This window comes from Meles meles, chromosome 1 (assembly GCF_922984935.1).
Source record: "Meles meles chromosome 1, mMelMel3.1 paternal haplotype, whole genome shotgun sequence".
NCBI classification, from domain to species: Eukaryota; Metazoa; Chordata; class Mammalia; order Carnivora; family Mustelidae; genus Meles; species Meles meles.
This window is the reverse complement of record NC_060066.1, coordinates 141,579,742-141,607,675: the sequence shown is the minus strand read 5'-3', so window position 1 is coordinate 141,607,675 and position 27,934 is coordinate 141,579,742. Positions and strand designations below refer to the sequence as shown.

At 34.5% G+C, this 27,934-nt stretch overlaps 1 protein-coding gene across 2 annotated transcripts in view; it reads left to right on the top strand.

Annotated features, from left to right (window-relative positions):
* PKN2 (protein kinase N2) overlaps positions 1–27,934 on the top strand; it is a 140,498-nt gene that overhangs the window by 35,613 nt on the left and 76,951 nt on the right. For both annotated transcript variants that reach the window (XM_046004623.1, XM_046004613.1), the window contains exon 2: positions 11,272–11,572. In XM_046004623.1, coding sequence (XP_045860579.1) covers positions 11,272–11,572 — 301 coding nt within the window. The remainder of the gene's footprint in view (positions 1–11,271; positions 11,573–27,934) is intronic.

Below are 27,934 nucleotides of genomic sequence, written 5' to 3'. Positions count from 1 at the left end.
TACCCCAGACTCATTTCCCCCTTTTTAAAACATCATACGTAAATATGGTACATTTGTTACAGTTAACGAATTTTCTTAGAAACTAAAGTCCATACTTTACTCACATTTCTATAGTTCTCATTTTCCTGCTCTAGCATCTCATTGTGGATGCCACGTTACATTTGGTTGCCACGTCTCCATAGGCTCTTCTTGGCTATTTTAGTTTCTCAGACTTTCCTTTTTCTTTTCTTTTCTTTCAGATCTTTACAGTTTTGAGGAGACTAGTCAGATATTTTATGGATGCCCTTCAATTGGAATTCAGTGTTTTTCCTTATAGACAGGGGTTGTGGGGTTTTGGAAGATGAACTACAGTGTTAAAGTACTGTTTTCATCATATTGTATCAAGGGTACATAATATCAACATGACTTATCACTGTTAATGTTGACCTTGATTATCCAAATGAGATGGTGTTTGTCAGGTTTCTTCTGACTATAAAGTTAGTCTTTTTTTTTCCTCCTCCTTTTCATACTGTACTCTAATTGAAAGAAGTCACTGCACAACTGACACAAGGAGTTGGGGGAGTTAATGCTCCTCTTCTTTGATGGTAGAATACACACATACACTCTTCCATCATCAAATCTGAGAAAGGGATACAGATTGTTGTAAGAGAAAGTGTATTACACATATATATGAAACAACCTCACTGAAGAGTGGTGGGAAAAAGTGCTAACGTAGGTAACTTAAAAATGGAGGGGACCTGCAAAAGCAAAAGGAAGTGCATGTAAGCTCAGTACTATAGTTGAGAAAGTTATTTCCAGTGGGGATATTGGTTAACAGTTATGATCCTACTATACATGTGTACTGGCATTTAATAAGTAAGTGGATGGCAAGGAATAGGAGCCAGGTTTCTTACTGGAAGGAAATTTATAGATAAGCAAGTGAAGGAGGTTAGAATGATACATACGGATTATGGATTAGAGTTGAAGATGTCATTATATAGTCATAATACAATATAGATGTCCTTTATTTCTTCACCACTGTGGATCCAATATCCATTACAGCATCTAGCACCCATAACAGGTATTCAGTAAATATTTGTGAGATGAATGAATCATATTTGGCCAGAATGTGGGATACTATGGTTTGGTTTAGTAAGATGTCCCTCCTTAAATCGTGGATTGATTTAAGTTGCCGATTACGGGATCATGTAAATTGACAGCCTCACTAGAATCACATGGTTTGAGTGATATAAGATCCAGAAACTCAAGGGAGAAGAGTATGCAAAATAAGACCAAAAATGACTAGTAGCTTCCTTTGGGAAAAAAGTAGAAATCTGACCCATTAGGTCAGTTTCGTGGTATAAAATGCAGTTAATGTGGAAGTGTACACAAATACTTATAAGGAATATGGATCTTGATATTGGAAAAAATCTACATAGATCTGGAATTTGAGTTATTATTAAATTAGATAAAACTTCATGTTTCAAAGCAGGAAGCGCGATGTATTTTATTATTTGGGACTCTGATTTGTGTTAAGAGAAATCTTTTTTTTTTTTTTAATATGTTGAGTTAGCCAACATATAGGAAAGTACATCTTTTTTTTTTTTTTAAGATTTTATTTATTCGTTTGAGACAGAGAGATATAGAGAAAGAGCAGGAGTAGTGGGGAGAGGCAGAGGGAGAAGCAGACTCCTCACTGAGCAGGGAGCTCAGACGTGGGGGCTAGATCCTAGTATCTGGAGATCATGACCTGAGCGGAAGGCAGACACTAAACCATCTGAGCCACCCAGGTGCCCCTGTTCCAAGATTTATTAGTTGCGTATAACACCCAGTGCTCATCACAGCACATGCCCTCCTTAATAAGAGAAATCTTAGGTCAAACTAACTCAAGCAGAAGAGGAATTGATAAGCACTGTGACTAAAAAGTTTAGGGGTATGTTTAAACATGATTGGATTTAGATATTCAGCCTGTGTCTTCAGTGATCTTGCTCTCTTTCTCTCATAGGGTAAGCTTTGTTTTCTGGCTGTCTCTGAGAAGAATAACATTTATCTTCATCAGTAGCTTTATTAAATTTTTATTGTTTTTGCAACTGGTGTTCTCCAGTAGTAGGACTTCCTTATCAATTCCCTTGAAAAGGGTATCTGAATGGGCCCACTTCAATCATGACTAATCCTAAATCGGTCACTGAATAGAAAGGTTGCATACTCTCTCCTACATGCAGCTTATGCTTAATTTTGTTATAGGAATGGTAAGGAAGTAAGACAATTTTTTAAAGCAAGTCTATTTTTAAAAATTAATGACTTTATGTTTTGTTTTATTTTCTTAAAGAAGAGGATCGTTGTCTCTACTTACATCCTTCTTGCATTGTGCTGGGGCATTAGGTGGAGGAAAAAAGGAAAAAATTTTTTAACATAAAACAATGTTAGATTGTTACACTTTTTATCTATTGGGATTAAAATAATAATGTTAATAATAATATAACTATTGAAGAGTCTGCTTAAAGTGATCATTATTTCTTGCCTGGTTTACTGCATTGGCCTCAGTTACATATCTGTTACAGTGTAACAGACTCCTTTCAAGATTCTGTGGGTATACTAGGTGTGGTTTTTTGTTTGTTTTGTTTTGTTTTTGTTTTTTCCTGTTGGCCTTGCCTGTGCTCACTTACACAGCTGCATCCAGCTGGTGCCTAAGCTGGACTGGAATGTCCACTATAGCCTCACTCACATGTCTGGTACTACAGCAGGAGTGCTTTGGTTCTCTTCCACATGGCCTCTCTCCACATGATTATTCTCATCTTCCAGGGCCTCTCTCTCTAACAGAATAGTAGTCTAGACTTCTTTAGATAGTATTTGGGTTTTCAAGAGTGAAACAGAACTGTGACTCCTCTTGAAGCTTATCCTTGTGTCTCTTTGCCTATCATCAGAATATTACTTCTGTCACACTGTCAGAGTAAGTCGAAAGGCTATTTTTCAATCAATGTGAAGGTGGGGGCTACATGAAAATGTGAATGCAGGGAGGCAGGATTCATTTGAGACTACTTTATAGCCATCTACTATAGCTTCATAGAGTGGGTTTCCCTGTTTTTCTCTGCCCCCCCCCAATCTCTTGATAGGAAGTTATAGCATATCACTTACTTTGCTTAAGCCCTACCCTATTTCACTCAGAGCAAAAACCAAAGTCTTTATATTGCCTACAAGGCCCTTTGTCCTTGGTCAGTAGGAATTTATATTATATCTAAAACAAGAAATCTAAGGTAGGCAGTGTAGGACTTGTGTAGAGTTCATTAAATTCATCAGGGCCCCAGGCTCACTCTGTGCTTTGCCATCTTTCGTATGTTGGGTTTTGTCCTATTTGTCCCTTATTTGATACATGATGGCTCCTACCTCTTCAGGCTTTGGATCTACATTCTAAGCAAAAAGGGAGAAGTAGACACTTTCCCCAAATGCTGGACTAGCTTCTCTTTAATAAAAATTGTCATATGGCTATTTGTAGCAGCCAGGAGAGTCTGGTGAAGTGAGAATTTTTTTTTTTTAAGATTTTATTTATTTATTGGACAGAGATCACAAGTAGACAGAGAGGCAGGCAGAGAGAGAGAGAGAGGGAAACAGGCTCCCCGCTGAGCAGAGAGCCCGATGCGGGACTCAATCCCAGGACCCTGAGATCATGACCTGAGCCGAAGGCAGCGGCTTAACCCACTGAGCCACCCAGGCGCCCTGAAGTGAGAATTTTATCTGTTCTTCCTTGAATCTAGCAGAGCGGGAATTTTCTCAGTAAGGATAAAGGGAGGATGGGTATTATAAAGGTAGGCATCCAGTACTATCTGCTTCAGTGCTATGTGCCAGAAACTGCACTGTTATTATGAAAACATACTTCTCAGTCCTAGGCATAGCTATTATGTGACTTAGAAATAATACAATCAAGATAGTTGTAATAATTCCATTTTCTATATGAGAAAATTGAAGCTTTAGCATGGTTGCAGTGTCAGAATTTATACATAGCCATTTTGACTCCAAATGCTTAGTTCTTACCATTATGCTACATTCTAACTGAGCTTTCTGTTAAACACACACACATATATACACAATATGACCTACATTTGTATAAAGCTTTGTTGCTTCAGATTATGTTTGATTTTCATGTCTACCTTAATAAATTGAATACCTGAAAGAAAACAGGATTGTGCTCTTTTTCTGTTGCCTAACATTCAGTGAACATTTTGAATAAATGAAGTTAAAAAAAAAAAAACAAAAAACCTAGAAGATAGGAAAGCCAAACATCATTTTGCAGATGAGCAAACAGGTACAGGGTGATGGGGATAACATGCTTGAATTGCATAGCTAATAACAGAGAGCTGCTGTTACAACTGGTTTCTTGTTTTCTGGTTGAGAGCATTCTCTCTTGGGTTGGATTAGATGGTGAAATTAGAAGAATTATGTCCTGCCAGTATTCATGATTTAAGGTCCATAATATCTATTAATTAATGCAAATTAGATCAAAGTGTAGTTTAAATATGAGGAAGTGGATACTCCTAGGCTCTCCTAAGAAGGCAGTAGAGAGTAAAAGAACACCAGAGCAGAAGTCAAGAGACCAGTATGGTAAACCCAGCCAGGTCACTTATTTTTCTTTGTGACCTTAGGCAAATGGCTTAGCTACTTTGAATCTGCTTTCCTCAAAACTAAAACAAGGGAGTTAGGCTTCTTGATCTATGAGTTCCTTCTATCTAAAACGTTATATGAGCCATTGTTCCCAGTGAGTTTTTAATGGGTGCTCTAGCATTTCTTGGCATCTAACAGGTCAGAATGTTTTATATGTCTATAGTGCAGAGAAAATAACAGCTTTTTTACTTCTTCTCTGGGAACTTGGCCAGTGAGGAGTAAACATCCTTTCCTATTTCTCCGTAAATGAAGTGTTTGATCATAAGTAACAGACCTTTTTCTGTATTTTGTTCTTTGAATCTGATCCTGTTCTTATTTTATGGTTTTTCTTTACTTCATTGCCAGTTAAAGTGTAATAATTTGAAAATACGAATTTATGTTTTAGTCTACAGATTAGAATTTCATTATTTTATAAGTTAAAAATAGTTGTATTTATTAAATACATAATTAACAAATCTGTGTATTTGAAATATTTGGCTTACACAGATATGGTCTAAATAGAGTGGAATGTATAGTCATACCCTTTGCAGTAGAATTGTATTGACTCAAAATAACCTAGGTAAATAGCAAATATATTATAGACTGTAAGATACCAGTATAGGCTTTACATTTGCCAAAACTGAAATGCAGTGAAAGTTACTTTGTTTTCTTTTAAATAATATCTTTCCCTCCTTATTAGATAGGCAACATATGTTCATTACTTTAAAAAGAAAATTGAGTAAATTTGGAAAACTCTGAAGAATAAAATGAAAATTCCTCTAAATTTTCTTACCCAGAAATAATATATTTTTTAAAGATTTCATTTATTTATTTGTCACAAGCAGGGGAAGCGGCAGGCGAGGGAGAAGTAGACTCCCCGCTGAGCAAGAAGCCCTGTGCAGGACTCCATCCCAGGACCCTGGGCTCATGACCTGAGCTGAAACCAGAGCTTAAATAGCTGAGCCACCCAGAAATAATTTTTATTAATATTTTAATTTTTTTTTGCTAGCCTTTTCACCCCATTTTTATTTTAAACATAATTTGAAATAAAACTGTGCACACAGCAGCAATATATGAAGCTATATATGGTGGAAAATAAAGGGTGAAAATAAGAGAACTCTTTTCTTCTTTTTTTAGATTTTAATTTCTTTGACAGAGAGATACACAGTGAGAGGGGGAACACAAGGTGGGGGAGTGGGAGGGGTAGAAGCAGTCTCCCCACTGAGCAGAAGCCTGATGTGGGACTTGATCCCAGGACTCTGGGATCATGACCTGGGCTGAAGGCAGACGCTCAGCAACTGAGCCACCCAGGTGTCACAGACTCTTCTTTTATTCCTTAGCCTGTTTGAAATTCTTTTGTTGTGACACTTAGTAGCATTCTGAATTTTTTTCTCCCTATAAGTTGGTTTAAAGCAAGGCTATTTGTAAAATTTATGAGGAAGTCCATGCCTTGTAATAGTGCCTTGCCTATATTATTGATGAGTTGTTTCGGTTTTTTTTTTTTTTTTTTAATATTTGACAGAGAGAAATCACAAGCAGGCAGAGAGGCAGGCAGAGAGAGAGTAGGAAGCAGGCTCCCCGCTGAGCATAGAGCCCATTGCGGGGCTCGATCCCAGGACCCTGAGATCATGACCTGAGTCGAAGGCAGAGGCTTTAACCCACTGAGCCACCCAGGCGCCCCTATTGATGGTTTTTAAAATTACTGAATTGACTGTTCTATACAATAATAATTTGTAATTATTTCTTAGGTTATATTCTTAGAATTAGGATGACTCGGTGAAAGAAAATGACTATTTTTTAAGTATTGTTATAGATTTCCCACTTTTCCAAAGACTTATATTTCACATTTGGATTATTGCTAACATCACAATTAGAAAAATCTTTGTCAGTTTCAGAAGTAACAGTGATGTATTCTCTTCTACCATAGCACAGTTTTCTTTAATTTATATTAACAGATAAATAGTGAACAGGAGAATGATGTAAGTATAACATGGACTCCAGGTTAATTCATCTGTAATTTTCCCCAGAACGTTGTTAATATTTTGAGGCAAGATTTAAAAAAAAAAAAAAATTTTTTTTTTTTTTTTTTTTTTTTTTTTTTTTTTTTGAGAAAGCCTTAGCAATATCTGAAGACCTTAAGATAAAAGCTCAAAATCTTACAGAAGCTTGATAGTTTTGGGCCTCTGTTGTCACTAAAGAAAAGTCTTCTGTTGCTTGGTCATTCATTTATTGATAAAATACCTTTTCTGTTTATTTCTGTTGTTATTTTCATTTATTTTATTACAATTTGATGTGGCTTTCTGACCCAAGGATTTATACCATTCTTCAGTTCTGGAAAATTCTCATTTATCTTCATGGAGTACTTCTCCCTCATTCTTTGTTCTCTTATTCTGGAGGTCTTCCTAGATGGATCTTGGATCTTCTCATTTTATCTTCTATGCCTCTTAATTTCTCATATGTCTGTGTGATGAATTCAGAATAATTTCCTCAGTTTTCTACTTGCCAGTATACTAATTCATTATCTTGGTCTAATCTACTGTTTAACCTAACCCCTGAGTTTTTAATTTATTATGGTCCCTTTAAAATCCATCTAATTTTGGGTTGGTTTTTTTTTTGTTGTTACTTTTTGTTTCTTACTCATTGAGATGTCTTTTTCTTCTTTTATTTAGCCACTTAACACCTACTTTACTAAAAACCATCTTAGTTCTACTATAAATCCTGAGAGTATTAATTTTACTGATGATTTCCTTTTATTTGGATTTGATCCATTTGATTGAATGACTACATTAAATATATGGATGATATAAACTTTAAAATAGAATTAACCATGAAAGACTTGAAGTATTTTTTAAACAAAATTTTGTGATGCTGAATTTAGATAATGAGGTAAATAGGGCATAAGAAAGACAAGGTAAAATAATATAAACAGCAAAATGTTAGATTAATTTGACTAGACTGGAATAGCTAGCTTATGATTTCAGTGATGAAAGATATGAAAATTATAAGGTTTCTTTTATAAAATAAAATAATGGACTAATCATTAAGAAAGTGAAACAGAACTACTCTGCCAGGTAGGCCTAAGACTTGTTCTCAAATTGCTAATAGTCTTTGGGGTAGTGAAAAGAGGATTTAATCTAAATTCTAAGAGGGCATAGACAGGCAGTTCTTTTCCAGGAAGATCAACTTTGAAACAAAGTAAAAGTTAGCAGAGGAGGGACTGGGAAGAGATAGTTGAAGAAAAGAAGGAAAGGTAGTGTATCCCAAAGGTGCAGCATGCATTAGTAGCTGAGCCAAGAGACATTGTCTCCAGCAGTAAATTCTGTAGTTTGGTAGGTTTGGGATTTAGGTAGCAAATTGAAAGGAAATGAGAGTTGAAGTAGGCAAAAGACCTCCCAAGGATTCACATCAAATACTGATGCCATTTTCATATAACAGGGTTTTTTTGTAACAGCCTTTATATTATAGTACCACAGTTCTCAAACTGTACAACAAGGCTCTCTGGGGTGCCTCAGCAAACTCTCATGATGTTTCAGTGTATTTGAAAATTTCCAGGGGAAACACAATGACACTATTTGTTGGGTATCTTGTGAACTAACTAGAGTCAGTTGAGTTTCAGTGTTAGATTATTCTACATTCCCTTTGTATGGAGGAACAGAAAATGAAGATGGGCGTGTCCAATGGGATTTCAAAGTTTTAGAAATGGTGAAAGTCCCCAACATTTATAAGTAACTGTAGTTATTAAAAGAATTTTTAAAATGTAGCATTTTCTTTATTATTTGTATTATTTCAAGTAGCAACTGAGTTGTTATAACTTATAATTTAATTATATTTTAATAATTTATAAATTATGTAATTTTATATATTAATTGATAATTATAAATATATTGTATCATAAATAAATTTATTATAATTTTTTAAAGATTTTATTTATTTGACAGACAGAGATCACAAGTAGTCAGAGAGGCAGGCAGAGAGAGAGGAGGAAGCAGGCTCCCCGCAGAGCAGAGAGCCCTACGCGGGGCTCGATCCCAGGACCCCAGGATCATGACCTGAAGGCAGAGGCTTTAACCCACTGAGCCACCCAGGCACCCCAATTTATTATAATTTAAATTATAATTAGAAACTTACTAATTAATACAGAATTGTTAGGTATTTCTCTTGGCCTGTAGGGCATATGGAAAAAATTAATGATACACTAAGCTCACCATGAACCAAGAAATTTAGGGAACCTCTAGCTTAAGTACATGATATTAAAGCACAAATTTATGAAAGAAGATCATATTTTCTGAGTCTCTAAGGTAAAAATAAAAATATCTAGAGGAATGCAGTTAGCTTAAACTTTTTCATCTAAGCTTGTTTGCCTCAATCCACTTTACCTGAAGCCAGACAGCAGATATTTGGCATTTTATTTTTTGACAGTAGTCATGTGCTTTTATTTTTGATGACCTGCCAAAGGTAGATTCATAAACTTTGGAAACTGAATAAATGGGTGATAGGATTTATAGTCCGCTATAAGTAGTGAAAAATCTAGATACTATTTTAGTCCAGGTAGAAGGATCATTATATATCCATATAAATAAGGATCAGAAATTTAAGGAAGGCCAGTTAGGTTATAGATCACTTTTCCCAGGGATTCTTAATCTCTGATCTATGGAACCTGAAAATTGTATATCACACATGAAATTTTCTTTGTTCTACTGTTTTTTGTTGTTGTAGTGGTGGTTTTTTGTCAGAGTTCCAAAGGGGTTCCTGGCCCTAGAAACATTAAGAATAGATTTATCAACTGTTTCATTTTTTTTTTTTTGTATACTATGCCCTTCGGCACAGAGTAAACTGATCCAAAGCCAAGGCTAGGTCCCACATCTTCCCATCTATTAACTAACTATTCTGCAAGATAACCTGGCTTTTAGAGGTTAAGAATTAGATATAAAAAGTATTTGCGGATGGGGTGCCTGGGTGGCTCAGAGGTTGGGGCCTCTGCCTTCGGCTCAGGTCACGATCCCAGGGTCCTGGGATCGAGCTCCGCATCGGGCTCTCTCCTTGGCGGGGAGCCTGCTTCCTCCTCTCTCTCTCTGCCTGCCTCTCTGCCTACTTGTGATCTCTCTCTGTTGAATAAATAAATAAAATCTTAAAAAAAAAAAAAAATATTTGCGGGCGCCTGGGTGGCTCAGTTGGTTAAGTGACTGCCTTCAGCTCAGGTCATGATCCTGGAATCCCGGGATCAAGTCCCACATCGAGTCCTGCATTGGGCTCCCAGCTCCCAGCTCTACTGAGCACCTAATTCTCCTCACTCATGCTCTCTCACTGTCTCTCTCTCAAATAAATAAAATGTTAGAAAAAAAAAATTATTTGCACCCAAGAATTTTCTTTTAAAGATTTTATTTATTTATTTGACAGAGAGAGAGAGAGATCACAAGCAGGAAGAGAGGCAGGAAGAGAGAGAGGGGGAAAACAGGCTCCCCGCTGAGTGGAGAGTCCATTGTGGGGCTCCATCCCAGGGCCTGAGCTGAAGGCAGAGGCTTAACCCACTGAGGCACCCAGGCGCTCCTGCACCCAAGAATTTAAGCAGAACTTATTTATATGGTTATGATGGATTCCTGAAGGAATTAAGGATGAATTTTAATTAATTGGGTCTGTGGTTCAAAAGGTATATAAGGGTGCACAGCGAAATGTCTCTTTTCTAGAACGTTCACAAACTCAATTCCTCTCCCCAGAGGTAAACATTATCTTTTAATTTTTGTGTTTCAGAAATTAAAAATTTTAAAACCAGTAGTATTATAATAATGGAGTTTAAAATAACAAATGATAAACACATAGCTAGGACATAACTTTGGTTTGTTTTAAATGTAGATTTGATGTGCCTACCAATCTGATTTTTATTTTAAGATGAATAACTGGTACTGTGTATTATCTTAGCTTCTATCAGTAGGACATAATTGAGACATATCTTTTAGTAATGATGTTTTTGTAGTGAGTCAACGAAGTTTTCAGTTGGGACAGTTAGCCATGAAATTGTGAATATAGTCTTTCCAAATCCTGATGCATTTAATTCATTAACCAAAAAGTAGTCATGGGGATATAACTTTATTTTATTTTTGCTAATATTACTTTCTTAAGTGGATTTTTTTATAGAAGATCAAATAGAATTGTATCTTACCTATGGGCTTTAATAATAATTTTTCACTTATTGAGTGACTGTATAGTTGTCCAAGAATTATACTTGGAGATTCACATAAAATATTTTAGATTATCACAATACCTCTGAAAGGTGGTACTATTATGTTGATTTTACAGATGATTAAACTGAATATTTGAAAGGTTAAATAACTTGCTCATGATTTGGAGTGTAGGTGTTAGAATCTACCTTGGCTTCATTAGATATCAGAAATTCACTGTCTTTATAGAACCCTAAGATGCTTTTATGTGTAGATGTGTTTACTTTAATATAAATTTGTCAGATAATGCTAGTGAGTAGGCAGAGGATTTGGCATGGTAATAAAAAAGGTAACTAGTCTGTTGCTTATTAAGGAAATAATTAATTGTAATGTTCTTAATAAAGAATCACTAAATACATGGTTTTGCTCTTAAACTGCACATGTTACTGAGCACCTAATTTTCCTAAACTACCATATTTATATGTTTATTTTTTTTCTGTAGGGAGATTCCCGAAGTCTTCCATTTTCTGAGAATGTGAGTGCTGTTCAAAAATTAGACTTTTCAGATACTGTGGTGCAGCAGAAATTGGATGATATCAAGGATCGAATCAAGAGAGAAATAAGGAAAGAACTGAAAATCAAAGAAGGAGCTGAAAATCTGAGGAAAGTCACAACAGATAAAAAAAGCTTGGCTTACGTGGACAATATTTTGAAAAAGTCAAATAAAAAATTAGAAGAACTTCATCACAAGCTACAGGAACTAAATGCACATATTGTTGTTTCAGATCCAGAAGATGTTACAGGTATATATGTATTTTATTTGGTATTTATATAATGTATTAATAAGAATTATTTTTATATAGTATATTAATAAGAATATTATCTTTGAAATTAGTTAGCTTTATGACATAACTGTTTTTGGTTTTTCTGAAAGTACCGGGACTGTTTTTTATCCAGTTGTTAAGGTCTTGTTTCTATTTATTGAGAAATGCATTTAGTTGATGGTTATGAAAATTGAAACGTTTACTTGGAAATGAGTAACATTGCTGTCTACTCTCTTACCCTCTGTCGGTAAGACATCACTTAGAGTTATTTTCCAAGATTAATGTTTTGTATTGAGTCAACCACATGCTCTTACCTGATTCATCCTTGTGATCAGCAACACGAGTTTGCCAGATGACTTTTTAAAGTTAAAAATGTATTTTGTGACTGAGGGATATTTTTATTCTTTGCCAACGTAATTAATCAAACCTATCACCTTTGTTCTGTGTGCTCTAAGCAACTGAATTAACAACTAAGCCATCAGGCATATAGTTTGAAAAGGAAGAAGAAAAAAATTTTTAAAACCAAACATTACTTTTTTTCTTAAATATAGAAAAGAAAAATATTACCCATAAGTCTGACCTAAGATTTGTAAATAACGGAATTAACAAATGTTCATGTTGAAAATTTTTCCGTGGTACAGAAAGTAAACATAGAAAAACTACCTCTCTTCCCTAGGCTCTCTCCTTAAAGGTAGCATTACTAACTTTTTTGTTGTATATCCTTCCAGAAGAAAAATTTCCATGTTTGTATCAATATTTATCCATTTATATAAGCATTCTTTTCAAACTTTTTACTTAAAAAAATCACATAAGACATATTTGTCTAATAGTTTTGTCTTTGCAAAGATATTTTGAGCAAGGTTTATAATCTCTGTAACCTTCAGTGTCTTCATTCACAGAGAAAAGGAGTGGTATATGTACAGTAACGTATCCAACACCATAGAAATTTTAGAAGTATCTGTGAGATTAGCTAATAAGAAATAACAGATATAAGCAAAATTAAATTTGATTAAGAAAATACATAAATGTGACTAAGAATCTCAAATTACCAATCTAAAATATTGGATAAGATACCTTCAGATCTTTAGTATACTTAATAAAACTTAATTTTAATGCATCAGTTTCAACATCTGGGACTTACCTTAGTGATTTCATCTGGAGACTCTCTATGTAGAGATTTCAATTTAGTAAGAAGAATTGAATCTTAAAAATGATAGATATCATAGAGAAACCAGTCATCTTATTTTAGAACTAAAATAATCCCAAAGATGTGAATTAATTTTCCCAGAATAAGAAAGGTAGCTAAGAACTCTTCCACTCATCTAGTATTCTCTTACCCATACATTCAATAATTACATATAAGTAGAAATTCATATTATGAGAATGCTTTTCTTAGCAATACCATGTAAATGTAGAAATAGCCTGTTCTATTGGAACTCTGTCGAGCTCTGCATTTTTTGCCCATTACTTCTTTAGGAGAAGTCTAAAATAAGAAATAGCACTGGAGCTTTAAACTCTGTTTACTTAGGGAAAACATTTCTTTCCTCACAGAATACTGATAACTACCTTGTAATTGGAATATTGAGAGTTTCTGCCACACAGAGAGTAGCCCATTTGGTTTCCTTAGTCCCTTTTAAAAAATCAACTTTACTGAAGTGTAAATTACATATGATAAAATGCAGATTTAAGTATATGATTTGATGAGTTTTAACAAATGGATATACCGGGGCGCCTGGGTGGCTCAGTGGATTAAGCCGCTGCCTTCGGCTCAGGTCATGATCCCAGGGTCCTGGGATCGAGCCCCGCATCAGGCTCTCTGCTCCGCAGGGAGCCTGCTTCCTCCTCTCTCTCTGCCTGCCTCTGCCTACTTGTGATCTCTCTCTCTGTCAAATAAGTAAAATAATAAAATCTTTAAAAAAAAAAACAAAACAAACAAAAAAAAATGGATATACCCAGCTAAGTGTCACTAAAACAAGTGGATCCCGAACATTTTCATCAGTTCAGTGGTCCTCTTAATTCTCAGTCTCCAGTCCACATCCATAGCTTTCTTTAGGCAACCTACCTTTTATAGGTTTCTCTTTCCTAAGTTTCATTTAAAGATATGACCTGGGATCCTACTAGCAAATTCTTTTTCTTTCTCAAAAGCCAGTTTGAATATCCCTGTGAAGTCTTTCCTGTCTCTGATTATCTTTCTTTGTTCTACTCTGTACATTCATTGTTGTGTCATGTTGCATCGTAATTTACTTCTGTACATGTTTAAATCACTTACTAAACTTAATGCTTTTTGAGGAGAAGGCCATGTTTTATTCTCAAGGCTTATCATAGAGCCTGGAACATGCAGCTGTTTGGTTGTATATCTCAAAAAAAAAAAAAAAAAAAGGCCAGCAAATAAAAATCTTGTATTAGTTCTTATAATTAATACCAAAATAGAGTTTATCGTAGTACTTTAAAAATTTAGCAACTTGGGGAACAAAGCATTGAATAAAAATTTTAAAATAAATTGGAAATTTTCTTTACTGATCTTTGTTTTTCTTATTTACTTATTTATTTAAAGCATACAAGCCAGTTGTTGGGGGACAGGTAGGGGCAGAGGGAAAGGGGGACAGAGAATCTTAAGCAGGCTCTAAGCCCAGCGCAGGGCCCAGTGCGGGACTCAGTTTCACAACCCTGAGTTCATGATGTTAGCCAAAATCAAGATTCAGATGTTTTACTGACTGAGCTATCCAGGTGCCCTTCTATTAACATTTTTAATATTGAATTTTCATATAATTTCAGGGCAAATGTTTTATGAAATGTAACTTTCTACTGTGACTTATTAATATTTAAAGTTTGTGTGGAATAAACTTTACAATTTTGTTAAAATTTGAGGTTTTTTTTTTTTTTTAAAGTCTCTTTGCAAATGGTATAGTCATACCTCCTGGTATTAAGTTTGTTCTTTGTTTTGTTTTTCTTTTTTCCTCATTACTTATTTAACAGAAGTAAAAGCAACAACACACAAGATTAAAGATAGTTGAATGTTAATTTTAGATTAGATTGTCATAAAATTGTATCTGTTTTATATTGTGTATTAAGGTAAACAAAATCATTTATTTTAGATTAGGTCTGACAAAAAGATTCAGGGATATAGTTCTTTGCTTTCAGTTCTCTAAAGTATGTGGATTAATAACAGAAATGTTCAGCTAACTCCTCTCATCTTGGAGGTCTGCAGGCAGAATGACTCCAGGGAAGAGGGACAAAATTTAAGGCTGCATTGTATGAATAATTACTATCTAAATAGGTAGGAAGCCTACTCTTAATTCACCTTTGCAGTGATTAACTCTATTAATCTTTAGTTTCTTATTTGTAAAATAAGGATTTTTATCAGATACATTTCAAGACTTATAAAACTCTGAAATGTTGCATATTATAATACAAAATCTGATCATTTGGGACTGTTATTGGTGGAATATATGAGTATTCATTTATTCTTAAGAGTAGCAAGAAATTAATATTTTTGATGTTTTCTTCATGCCTAAGCCTTGTTTAATTTCTGTATACTTTAAGATAGTCTTATTGGTATTATTATCATCCCACATGGAAATTATTAAGATATGGTTAGATGAGGCTGAATGCACCTTATGAAAAAGATTATTGGATCTCTGTAAAGTGGAGTGGTAATCTGTCTTAGTTGACACCTGAGACTCCAAAAGGAAATACTGGGAAAGAACCAGGATCCTGAATATTAAACTTTTGTGTATCGTCTCTAAAGAAGAGGGTAAGAGTATGTCTCATATTTTATTACGTATAGCTAATAATCTGTATAGTATAAGCCCCTCTGTTTTATCTTATTTCCTTTTCTTATATCTCTTCCTATTTCCATTTTCTCATGTTCCAACAAACTTAGACTGATTTTTACCTATTGAAGTAGTGAATATTTTCTTTAATATCTAGAATTAATATCTAGAATATCCAGAAGGGAAATACTGATTTAGTATACAACTAACAATATTGGAATTTTTTAGAGGTAACCTTAGAAATTCTGCTAAATTCTGGAGATAATAACTATATCGAAGGAGTTTTCTTTCCTAATGACTAACGTGCAGTTATGAGGTCTTTCTTGAATAGAAGTAATATTTGATTTTTTTTTATTCTTGCCTATCCACTTAAATTTGGCATAGAAATTGTAGTTGAATTTTATATCTATATAATCTGTGGCCTGGTTTGTTACTTCTATGTATTTTTCATTTTGGACTGAATTTCTCATTTTGAGGTAAACCTACTTTGTATTAAGTTTTGAATTCTTAATGAGAGGGTTGCCATTGAGTAATTGTGATTATTAATTAGCAAGTCACTTTCAACACCCCTGGATTTGTTTCCTCATCTTTACAATCATGAGATTACATGATTCATAGATTCCTAACACTTAAATTCTTTGATGATATACTTTTCTTAAAAAGGTAATACACAGTAAAATTGATTCTTTTTTGGTGAACCATTTCATAAATTTTAATACACACCAGGTTTATCTAACCACCACAATCAGGAAAAGGAACAAGGATGTTTGTAATTACACTCTCTCCCCATTCCTATCCCCTGGCAATCGCTGATCTATTTTCTGTCATAGTTGTTCGCTTTTCAAGAATGTCATATAAATGAAATCGTAAGGTATGTAATCTTTGAGACTGATTTCTTTCAGAGAATTGCATTTTGAGATTCATCCACATTTTTGCATTTATCAATAGTTTGCTCTTTTTTATTGCTGAGTAGTAAGTCTGTTGTATAGATGTACCACAACTTGTTTATCCACTAACCAAGAACTTTAAAGTGGTTTTCCAGTTTTTGTCAACTATCAGTAAAGCTGCTGTAACTACCTATTAACAGGTTTTTGTGTGACCATGTTTTTAGTTCACTTTAGTAAATACTTAGGAATGTGATTGCTAAGTCACATGTTAAGAGTATGTTTAACATTATAAAAACAAAACACGTGAACATAGAGGAAGAAAAAAGAGAGGGAAGCAAACCATAAGAGACTTTTAACTACAGAGAATGGAGTTGATGGAGGGAGGTGGACCGGGGATGGACTAAATGGGTCATATTAAGGATTATGCTGAACACTGCATGTTAAATGTAAGTGATGTATTCTACACCTGAAACCAATTTTACCATATATGGTAGCTAACTAGAATTTAAATAAAAACTTGAAATAAAATTTTTTTAAAAAGCTCCCACAATGTTTTCAAGAGTGGCTGTATCGTTTATCATTCTTATCAGGACTGTATGAAAGTTCTAGTTCTACATCCTCTCCAGCACTTGGTATTGTTAATATATTTTTTAACCAGTCTAACAAATGTATAGTGGTTGATGAGAAACATTATTGTAATCAGAGGTAGGAAAGAAGAAAAATAAAGTAACACCATCTTTAGGAGAATTTATGAGAGAACTGTGCATGCACTAAGTACAGAATAAAGAAGTCTTCTCTACCAGGAGATACATGTCAATTTCAAACATTAAGATGTAATAGATAAAAGCAGTTCTGAAATTTTTAATGCCTAAGTTGCTTATTTAACCTTAAATGATGTTATAGCCCACAATCTTACCTGTGCTATTTTTATAAAATATTAAGAAAGCTAAACCTGAGGTTGTACAGTTACAGAAGATCTCAACATTACTTTAGTTGATGACCTATGCCAAAGGTCATCCTGAGTACAGAAATTAATTGATTAAGCACCCATTAATAATAAGTGAGCATTCATTATAGTCTGAGCAGGTTCAGATAGCTCTGTAAGGTAAGCATATCTATTTAAACACAAAAGCTCAATTCTGGGGGAAACATAAACAGTTAATGTAATTGTAGCACTTGGCAAGATTCTAGAGCAATTTGTTCTTTTTTTTTTTTTAAGATTTTATTTATTATTTATTTGTCAGAAAGAGGGAGAGTATGAGCAGGGGAAGTGGCAGGTAGAGCAGGAAGAGGGAGAAGCAGACTCCCTGATGAGCAAGGAGCCCGATGTGGGACTCAATCCCAGGACCCTGGGATCATGACCTGAGCTGAAGGCAGATGCTTAACTGACTGAGCCACCCAGGCATCCTGGGAGCAGTTTATTCTTAAAATAATTTAGAAATATAAGGTGAAAACCAGAATGTTGGCAAGTAAACAGTAGCTAAGACTTTAGATGGAAGTTTGTGAAGGAGATAGATAAATGGTAAGCTAGTGCTTCAGTATATTATTTTGATTAATTAAATGTGGCTAGGTTTACTTCAACTATATTTCCTCTCCTTTTTTTTTAATGCGGTAAATAAATAGTCCTTGTTCCATAAGCAGACATCCTGGCTGTACACGTACCATTTCATGAATATTGAGCACTGAGAGTCAGCTGGGTATGAAATAAAGATCAAAGACTATATGACCTGAGATCTAATCCAGGAGTTGTGTGATTATATACCACTTGTGTCCCCTCCAGGACTTGTTTTTCTCATTTGTATAACTGGAGGATGGACTATATATGCCCTTTCTAGGGTGTTTTGTGAATAAGGTGTTTTAATAGCTTGATGAAAGGTCAATTATGAGCATGTAATATCTTCTGATTGTGAACATGAAACCTCTTTTTGGAGATAAGTAAAGTCTGAAATTTTCTTGGGCGAGGGAAGACTCAAGGTCAGCTACAATGTCACCACCTAAAGAAGCAAGGAACCAGTTTAAGGCTGGCCCTTCAGTAATCAGGAACCTTTTAAGCATATGGATTGCTCCTGTGTTCTAAAACTCTCATTCATCTTGGAAGACAATTGCTCAGTTGTGGTTTTAGAAAAAATACTGAAAGCACCGAAAATAGCATATCTGTTGCTCTACATATTGTTGGCAAAACTACTAACAGATTCAGTTTTTACTAATTATTCTGGCTCTGGAAAATCTCAGCGTAGGGAAAGTTTAACCTCATTGTGTTTTCTGATGACTTCCAAAGCAGTACACCTGACTAAGCTCTTTCATTTTGTTACTGTTTTGTCCCTCATCCTTTGAATAATACCTGGATAGATATGATGTAATCAGTTCTCTGTGTTAAATTCCCTTTGTTCAAAATACCTAGTATGGTTTCTGTTTATCAGCTAGACTGAATGGTTTTCCATCTTCCCAATACCATACAACAAACTGAGAATACTATAACTCCAACCTGCTTAACTCCACTTAATTTGTGTGCCATTCTTGTCCATATTCTAGTCCTATCATTTTATCTCCATTTCTACAAATTAGATCTGATTATTATTTTATTTAATCATTGTTGGTTTTTAATTACCCACATGTTTATCATTTTCTTTTTTTTCCCCTCTGTTCCACTTTCCTGAATCTGAGATTTGCATATTTCATCATTATGGGAAATTCTTAGCCCCTGGTTTTTGTTTTTTGTTTTTTTGAATATTGCACCCCCTATGTTCACTCCACTGTTTAATTTTGGGAACTCCAGTTAGATGCATGGTAATTTCTTCAGGTCTATCTCCATTTCTCTAACACTCTTTCACCTGCGTCCTGTTTGCTCTTGAGCACATATATTTCTAATTTCTGTTACATATTTTTTACTACTTCTAGTTTTGGTAATTTTTAATAGTTTTGTTAATCTTGGTACTTTTTGATAGTCTCTTGTCCTGGCTGTTCTTTTGATACTTTCTGTATTTAGTTTTACATATTAAATATACTTTTTCATATTTGATATTAGAGAATGACAATAAGTGAAATTTTTGCCATGCTACTCCTGTACCTTTTTTCCTCACTCAGGGTGATTTTTTTTTTCTTACCTGAGCTTTGTGATTTATAATTGTGTGCACATTTTCACTGGAACTTTATCTGTGGAGGTTCTTTCAGGTCTGAATTTATTTATGTATTATTTACTTATAGATTTATTTTAGGGAGAATGCACAAGTGAGAGGGTTTGGGAGAGGGAAAGAGAATGTCAAGGCAATTATGCGCTGAGCTCAAGTCTGATAGGGGCCCATTCCTGTGACTCTTAGATCCTGACCTGAGGCAAAACCAAGAGGTGGTCCAGCTGACTGTGCCACCTAGGTGCCTCTAGGTCTGAATTTTTTCAAAGAGGATTTGCATTTCTTTTGGTAAGATGCTTGGAAGCATTATCAACCTGTGGCCCATTAAAATAAATTTTGGGGACCATGTAGATAGTATGATTTCCTGTGTCAAACCTAGATGAGGGCAGTAGGAATGTTTAAAAGATACCATTCTTTCCTACAGTCATCCTAAGCCAAAGGCAAGTCAGCAGATAATTAAGCCATTATGGATGGCACCTTATGAGCTGTCTGTCTTTAATTAGGTTTTTTCTGATTTCATTGCTCACTTTGTAGGTTTCTGCCACAGCCTTTTCTTGGGCTCTTATTAAAATCCAAGCTTTATTCCAACAGGATGATGAGAGTTTAATAAGTCTCTTTTTATCACAAAAGCAAAAGCTTTTTTTTATCACAAAAACAAAGCTTCAGATGTCTGTCTCCTATCTGCCCTGGAATTGGGTCACATGCGCCATGTACTGACTTCTCCAAGTGAGACTGAGAAATTTTGTTTTCCCTCTTAACTTGCCTCTTATTTTAAGCAAGAGAGGAAAATGAACATGGAGTATGAAGTTAGTACTTAAAGATTACAAATATTTTCTAACTCTATAGTTTATTTTAGGTGTCTCATAGCATTTTGATTTTTGTTTTTGTTTTTTTAGAGTGGGGGTGGGAGGGATAGGCAGAGAGAGAGAATCTTAAGTAGGCTTCATGCCCAGTATGGAGTCAGATGCTGGCCAGGCTTGATTTCACAACTATGAGATCAGGACTTGAGTGGAAATCAAGAGTTGAACGTTTAACCTACTGAGCCACATAGATGCCCCAGCACTTTGAATTTTATAGGTGGTTATCTTTTTTGAAAATTACTTTGGTGAAATTAATTTAAGATGTTCTCCATTTAACATAATTTTCAAATTCATTGACATAATTTATAACATCTGTGTTATTCATTTAAAGTCAGCATGTATTTGTAGTAACATTTGCTCTTTCATTCCTCATACTGGTATGCTATCCATTTTTCGTCCTTGACTACTTTTCTAAGATTTCTCTTGTTATTATTCTGCCCCTTCAAAAAAAAAATTCTTTATTGATCTTTTCTTTTGTGTATTTGATTTTATTTTGTTAATCTCTACCCTAATCTTTTAGTACTTCCTTTCTCCTGTTCTCTTTGGAATGTCTTGGCTATTTTTTTAAAACTAACTTGAGACAGATGCTTAGAACTTTAAAATTTATTCTCTTTCCTAATATATGTTTTCAGGGTTATGAATATCCTCTTAGTATTGCTTAACTGCATTTTCCATATGTAAAATTTTTAAAATTTTTTCTTTTTATATAATTGATATGCAACATTATATAAGTTTAAGGTTACAACATGTTGGTTTGATACATTTATATATTGCAACATGATTATCACCATAGCATTAGCTGATGGCTTTATCAAGTGATAGATATCATTGTCTTCTTTTTTGTGGTGGAAGCAATTAAGATCTGGTCTCTTAGTACCTCTGACATTTATAATACAGCATTGTTGTTTATAATCACTCTGCTGTGTTTTAGATCTCTAGGACCTACTTATTTATCAGTTCCAAGTTTATGCCCTTAAACAACACATCCTCAATTTTCCCACTCTCAGCATCTGGTAACCATCATTTTACATTTTATACCATTTTACATTCTATTTTATGATATTTTAGCTTTTTTAGATTCCACATATAAGTGATACCATACAGTATTTGTCTTTCTGGGTCTGACTTACCTCACTTAGCATTATGCCCTCAAAATCCATGTCACAAATGGCTGAATAATACATATTCCATTTTGTGTGTGTGTATATACATACATACATATGTACATACATACATACATATGTACATACATACATCCCCCACATCTTTATCCATATTGCTATTGTTGGATCTTTAGGTTATTTTCAGATGTTGACTATTGTGAGTAAATGCTTCAATAAACATGGGAATGTATATATCTCTTCGGTATGGTTTTATTTCCTTTAAGTATATACCCAGGAGTGGGATTGCTGAATCATGTGGCAGTTCTTTTTTAATTTTTTGAGGAACCTTCATACTGTTTTCCATAATAGCTAAACCAGTTTACATTCCCACCAACAATATACATGGGTTCCTCTATCTCCATAGCCTTTGAGGACACTTGTTACCTCTTGTCTTCTTGATGATCTTTTGAAAAAATGTTTATTTAGTTCTTCTGCCCATTTTTTAATCAGATTTTTTTCTTTTTCTCCTTGAGTTTTGTGGATCTTTATATACTTTGGATATTAACCCCTTATTAGATAACTTGTAAATATTTTCTCGTATTCTGTATATCACTTCATTTTCTTGATTGTTTTTTTGCTGTGCATAACTTTTTAGTTTTGATGTAGATTGAGTTTATTTTTGCTTTTGTTGTTTGTGCTTTTGGTGTTACATCCAAAAAACTATTGCCATGACCATTGTCAAGGGCGCTTTCCTATATTTTCTTCTAAGAGTTTTATGGTATCAGGTCTTATGTTTAAGTCTGACTTACATTGAGATACACAAGATTTGTCTGTCTATTCCTGAATGCTAATGTGGACGAGACTGCTCCCAGGTCCTTTGACCTATGGTGCTGGATACCACAGATTTCACAAAGGCACTTTTGTTCATAGACGGATGTCTAATTTATTGTTTAAAAGAGGGTGTACAGGGGCACCTGGGTGGCTCAGTGGGTTAAGCCTCTGCACTTGGCTCGGGTCATGATCTCAGGATCTCCGGATCCTGGAATCGAGCCCCACATCAGGCTCTCTGCTCAGCAGGGAGTCTGCTTCTCCCTCTCTATCTGCCTGCCTCTCTGCCTACTTCTGCCTATTTGTGATTTCTCTCTCTTTCAAATAAATAAAAAATCTTTTAAAAAAATTAAAAAAAATAAAAGGTGTACAAAAAGGAGGAAGGAACATCTATGACACCATGGTGCTGATACCACCTAAAGTTCTGATCTGTTTGAGATCATTTTCTCATTTTCATTGTGTTCTGGTGTCTCATAAACTAGTTAAAAGTGTGTTTTTTAGTTATTAAACATGAGGACTTCCCAGTTATCCTTTATTTATTGATTTTTTTTTATTAATTACACTGTAGTCCCTTGAAATTTGCTGAGACTTGCTTTATGTTCTGTGTGTGCCAAAAAAAAAAAAATAATAATAATAATGCATATCCTCCAGTTGTTGGGTGTTATTCTTAGTGTGTTTATAGGTTAAGCATTTAACTATGGTGTTAAAATCTGCATCCTTACCTGGATTTGTGTTTACTTTATTCATTACTAAAAACACTGTTATTACTTAGTGGAATATAGAGTTATTGTTTTCTTTTTAATTCTGTCAACTTTTTCTCTTTTGTGGCCATATTTTTGAGCACCTACAAATTCAGAATTGATTTATCTTTTCAATAGAAGGTGAGTTGAACCTTCTATTGTTAATAAAATGAATTTCTTATCTCCAGAAATTTTTGTGCTAAAAGTGTCTTTTGCCTGTTATAGTTTGGGGATTGGGATTATTGATTGTATGGAATATCTTTTTTCTACTCTTTTACTTCAGCTTTTCTATATTACTATATTTTAGATATGTGTCTTATAAATAACATATAGTTACATCTAGTTGTATAGTTTTTACCCAGATTAATCTTAGAATCAGAGTAAGATCTTTCTTTGTCTTTTACCTAGATCATTTACTCCATTATATTTAAATAATTACTGATATATTTGGGTTTATATTTTGTGCTTTCAGTGTTTCTTCTTTCTTAGCATTTTTATAGTATTTTTAAACATCAGTCAATTATTTTGGAAATTTTGGTTAATTTAGACAATATAAAATGCATGCTTATCAAAGACTTGTTAATCATTGTTCTTACTCATCTCCATACAATTCAGAGGCCTTAGGATGCCTTTACTTACCCACATCTTGACTTATCTATTGTTGTTGCATTATTTTTTATTCTAGCTTTCTTAAAACCCTTACATGACTTTACTGATTTTATATAGTGGTTAAAGTTTCTGACATATAAACCATTTTCTGTGCTCTTCATTCCTTATTTCGTTTTCGATACACTAATTTGTATCACTTTTAGAGCTTTCCTTTTAAGAGTTTATGTTTGTGACATTCTTTCCATCTTGATAATGTTTTAGTTTTTTCTTCATTCTTGCAAGGTATTTTCACTGAGTTTACAATATAAACTTGATAATTACGTCTTACAAAGAAACTATCATTCTGTCTTCTAGCTTTCATTGCTATTTTTGAAAAGTCTATTGTCAGTCTACAGTGGCTTCTTTAAAGTGCCCTTTTATTGGCAACTGTTAAGATTTTGTATTTGGTTTTTTGAAGTTTTACCATGATGGGTCCAGGTATGGACTTCTTCCCATGTGTATGTGTGTATATACATATATAAATAGATCTCTGCTTGTGCTTGATTGGGTAGCTTGAATTTATGAATTGGTATCTTTTATAAGTTTGGCAAAAATTGTCATTTCTCTTCACATAATGTCTTCGAATCATTTTTCTTTTTTTCTCCTGAAACACAGTAAGTATATTTAGTTTTTTGTTTTGTTGTTGTTGTTTTGCCCTCCATGCCTTTTAATCCCCTCCACCTGATTTTTAAATTTACTTATTTTTCAGTACTAGTCTGCTATTTTTCTGTGTCTAATTTGCTGTTAAACTAATCCATTAAAATAGTTAAATCAAGATACTTGTAGTTTCAGAAGGAAAATAAACATGAAAATAGATCCTTGTAATACTGTATAATATATTTCAATAGAGGGAAGAAAATATACTTTGAAGACACACTAGAAAGGGCACCTGAGCAGATTGGGGGATGGCTAGGGAATAAAAAAGTAATGCCCTAGCTGAGTTAACAGTGGTATGTAGGAAGAAAAGGACATTGCATTTTGGTGAATAGGAAGAGATTTTTTTTTTAAGCAGATTTTTTTTAATTTGACAAAAAACAGTAATGGAAACTTAGTGACCATAAAGCTATTAATGCCTGGCTATGAAAGTGGGACTTTATTTGGGACCTTTTTGGTCTAATATATAAACATATTAAAACCTTGTTACTGAATTTTGTGTAACATATTTCAAATTGTATCATAATGTTTAGATGTAATGGTTAGAAGTACAAATAATTCCTGTAATCCACCCCCCTCCCCAAAGCTGGTTTGGTAATTATAGCAAATAGATGCAGCAAATGGAGATTTGACATGAGTCTTAATCAGGGGTATAGTTTTTTAAAGTGGCAAAGTGTGTACTTAAGAATAGATTCAACATTTGATCTTCTCAGAGTGGAAAAATAATTTCATTTTACAGAATTTTTAAAAATTGCTTCTTTTGAAAGAAGAGAACATGGGGAGTTCTGATTATTCCTGTTTTAAAATATGTCTTACTATGAAGGAAATTGTTTAACAAATATACTGGCCACCGTATGTTTAATGGGCGCCTGGGTGGCTCAGTGGATTAAGCCACTGCCCTCGGCTCGGGTCATGATCTCAGGGTCCTGGGATCGAGTCCCGCATCGGGCTCTCTGCTCCGCGGGGAGCCTGCTTCCTCCTCTCTCTCTGCCTGCCTCTCTGACTACTTGTGATCTCTCTCTCTGTCAAATAAATAAATAAAATCTTTTAAAAAAAATAATCTGTAATTTCCCATAACCTATAAGAAAGGAAATTGAAGAGAAAAAAAGGAGTTTGTTGAAAGGAAAAATAGGGGGACAACAAAGTGTTTCTCTAATTTCTCAATGAGTAAAAAGTGGGGTTTATAAAACTAGACATATCTAAGGTTAAATTTCTGCCTTGGCATACACTTTTGTGACTTGTACAAATTACTTGATCCTTCTAAGTTGTAGTTGTTTTTATTTGAGGTTATATACAAAATTTCTGAGTTCCTTTGAAGACTAAATGAGCAGAAATACCAGCTACTTAACTGTGCCCTGTCATGTAATTTTATTGAGCCCTAAACATTGGCCTAAGCACTATACAGGCTTTATCTTCACAATAAACCCCAATTTGTGGCTGAGGAAACGGCAGCACAGAGATGTGAAGTAAGTATATGATCAGGATCACACCAATAAATAGTAGCCACAGGATTTTAACCCAGGCATTCTAACCTCCAGAGCCTGGACTCCTCATCATTATATTATTTCTCATGTTCTTATAATCCTTATTAAAATTGAGGATATACTTTTCCATAAATACCATGTTAGATTTTATAATACTATTACAAATTCTCAGACTGTTAGAATCAGTGTCTTAGTGCAACCTGTTTTAATGGGCAAAATTTCTTTTTTTTTTTTAAGAATTTATTTATTTATTTGACAGAGAGAGATCACAAGTAGGCAGAGAGGCAGACAGAGAGAGAGGAGGAGGAGGAGGAAGTGGGTTCCGCACTGAGCAGAGCGCCCGATGCAGGACTTGAATCCAGGACCCTGAGATCATGACCTGAGGCAGAGGCTTAACCCACTGAGCCACCCAGGTGCCCCAATGTGCAAAAATTTCTTATATAGCTACTTTAACAGATTATAACCTAGCTCTTGTGTAAGTGCTTGCAGAAACAGGGGATTTTATTACATTTTAAGGGTTCTGTTTCATTGTTAGATAAGTTAAAATGTAAGGAATTTCTCTTTATTCTGTGATAAAAATGTTTAGCCTCACTACCTTTATCTGTTTGTTCTAATTCTTTGCACTGTGGGGAAATAGTAAGTGGATAGCTTCTTTCATAGACAGATATATAAATATTTAGACAAGAATCATTTCTCTTAAGGGGAACCCTCCTGCACTGTTGGTGGGATTGCAAGCTGGTGCAACCACTCTGGAAAACAGCATGGAGGTTCCTCAAAAAGTTGAAAATAGAACTACCCTGCAACCCAGCAATCACACTACTGGGTATTTACCCTAAAGATACAAATGTTGTGATCCGAAGGGGCACGTGCACCCCAAAGTTTAAAATAGCAGTGTCCACAGTAGCCAAACCATGGAAAGAACCTAGATTCCATCAACAGATGAATGGATAAAGAAGATGTGGTGTATGTATATATACACAATGGAATACTTTGCAGCCATCAAAAGAAATGAAATCTTGCCACTTGCAATGACATGGATGGAGCTAGAGGGTATTATGCTGAGTGAAATAAGTCAATCAGAGAAAGACAATTATCATATGATCTCCCTGATATGAAGAATTTGAGAGGAGACATGGAGGGATTTGGGGGGTAGGGAAGGAAAAAATGAAACAAGATAGGATCAGGAGGGAGACAAACCATAAGAGACTCTTAATCTCACAAAAAAAGAAAACCCTGAGGGTTGCTGGGGGGAGGGGGGTAGGGAGAGGGTGGTTGGGTTATGGACATTGGGGAGGGTATGTGCTATGGTGAGTGCTATGAAGTGTGTAAACCTGGTGATTCATAGACCTGTACCCCTGGGGTTAATAATACATTATATGTTAATAAAAAATAAAAAGAATAATTTCTCTTTCTCACCCTAGTCTAAGCATGATTAGCTATTTTACGGAAAACGCATTTCCACAACTGAGAGCCTTCTGTGAATGCATCCCAGTTCTTTTTTTTTTAATGTGCTTACTATAAATTAACTTCATATGCCAAATTTTATGTGATTTCAATTTCTACAAGAAAGAAAGAAAATCTGACTATTCACAGATCTGAATAGACAAAACTTTTTAGTCATTACTATGAAGTATAATTCATTTATGGACTCAATAGGAGATATGCTTACACTTTATACATAACTACTACTAGTTAATGTTTATTGAATATTTACTATGTACCATGCCCTTTTCTAAGTTCTTTACAGTTCTAAGTTCTTTATTAAATCACAATAATTCTGTGTGCTTGGTGCTATTTTTATTGTTTAACAATAATGACAATGAGGCACAGAGCTGTTAAGAGGCTTACCCTCTGTTATATGGTTTGTACTAAATCTTAGTTCCAAAACTGAGATTCAAATGTAGGTACTCTTAACCACTATGATGCATATGTTTTAGTTTAGACTGATTCAACAAAATACCATATATTGGGTGGCTGAAATAACAGACATTTATTTCTCACAGTTCTAGAGACTAGGAACTGAGATCGAGGTGCCAGCAGGGTCAGAGCTCTGGTGATGGGCCTCTTCCTGGTTTTAGACAGCGTCTTTTCTCTGTAACCTTACATGATAGAGAGACCATCCTCATGATCTAATTACCTACCAGAGGGCTCACCTCCAGTACCATCACATTAGGGTTTCAACATATGGATTTTGGGGGATGTAAACATTCTGTCTGTAACAATATGTTAAGTAGTT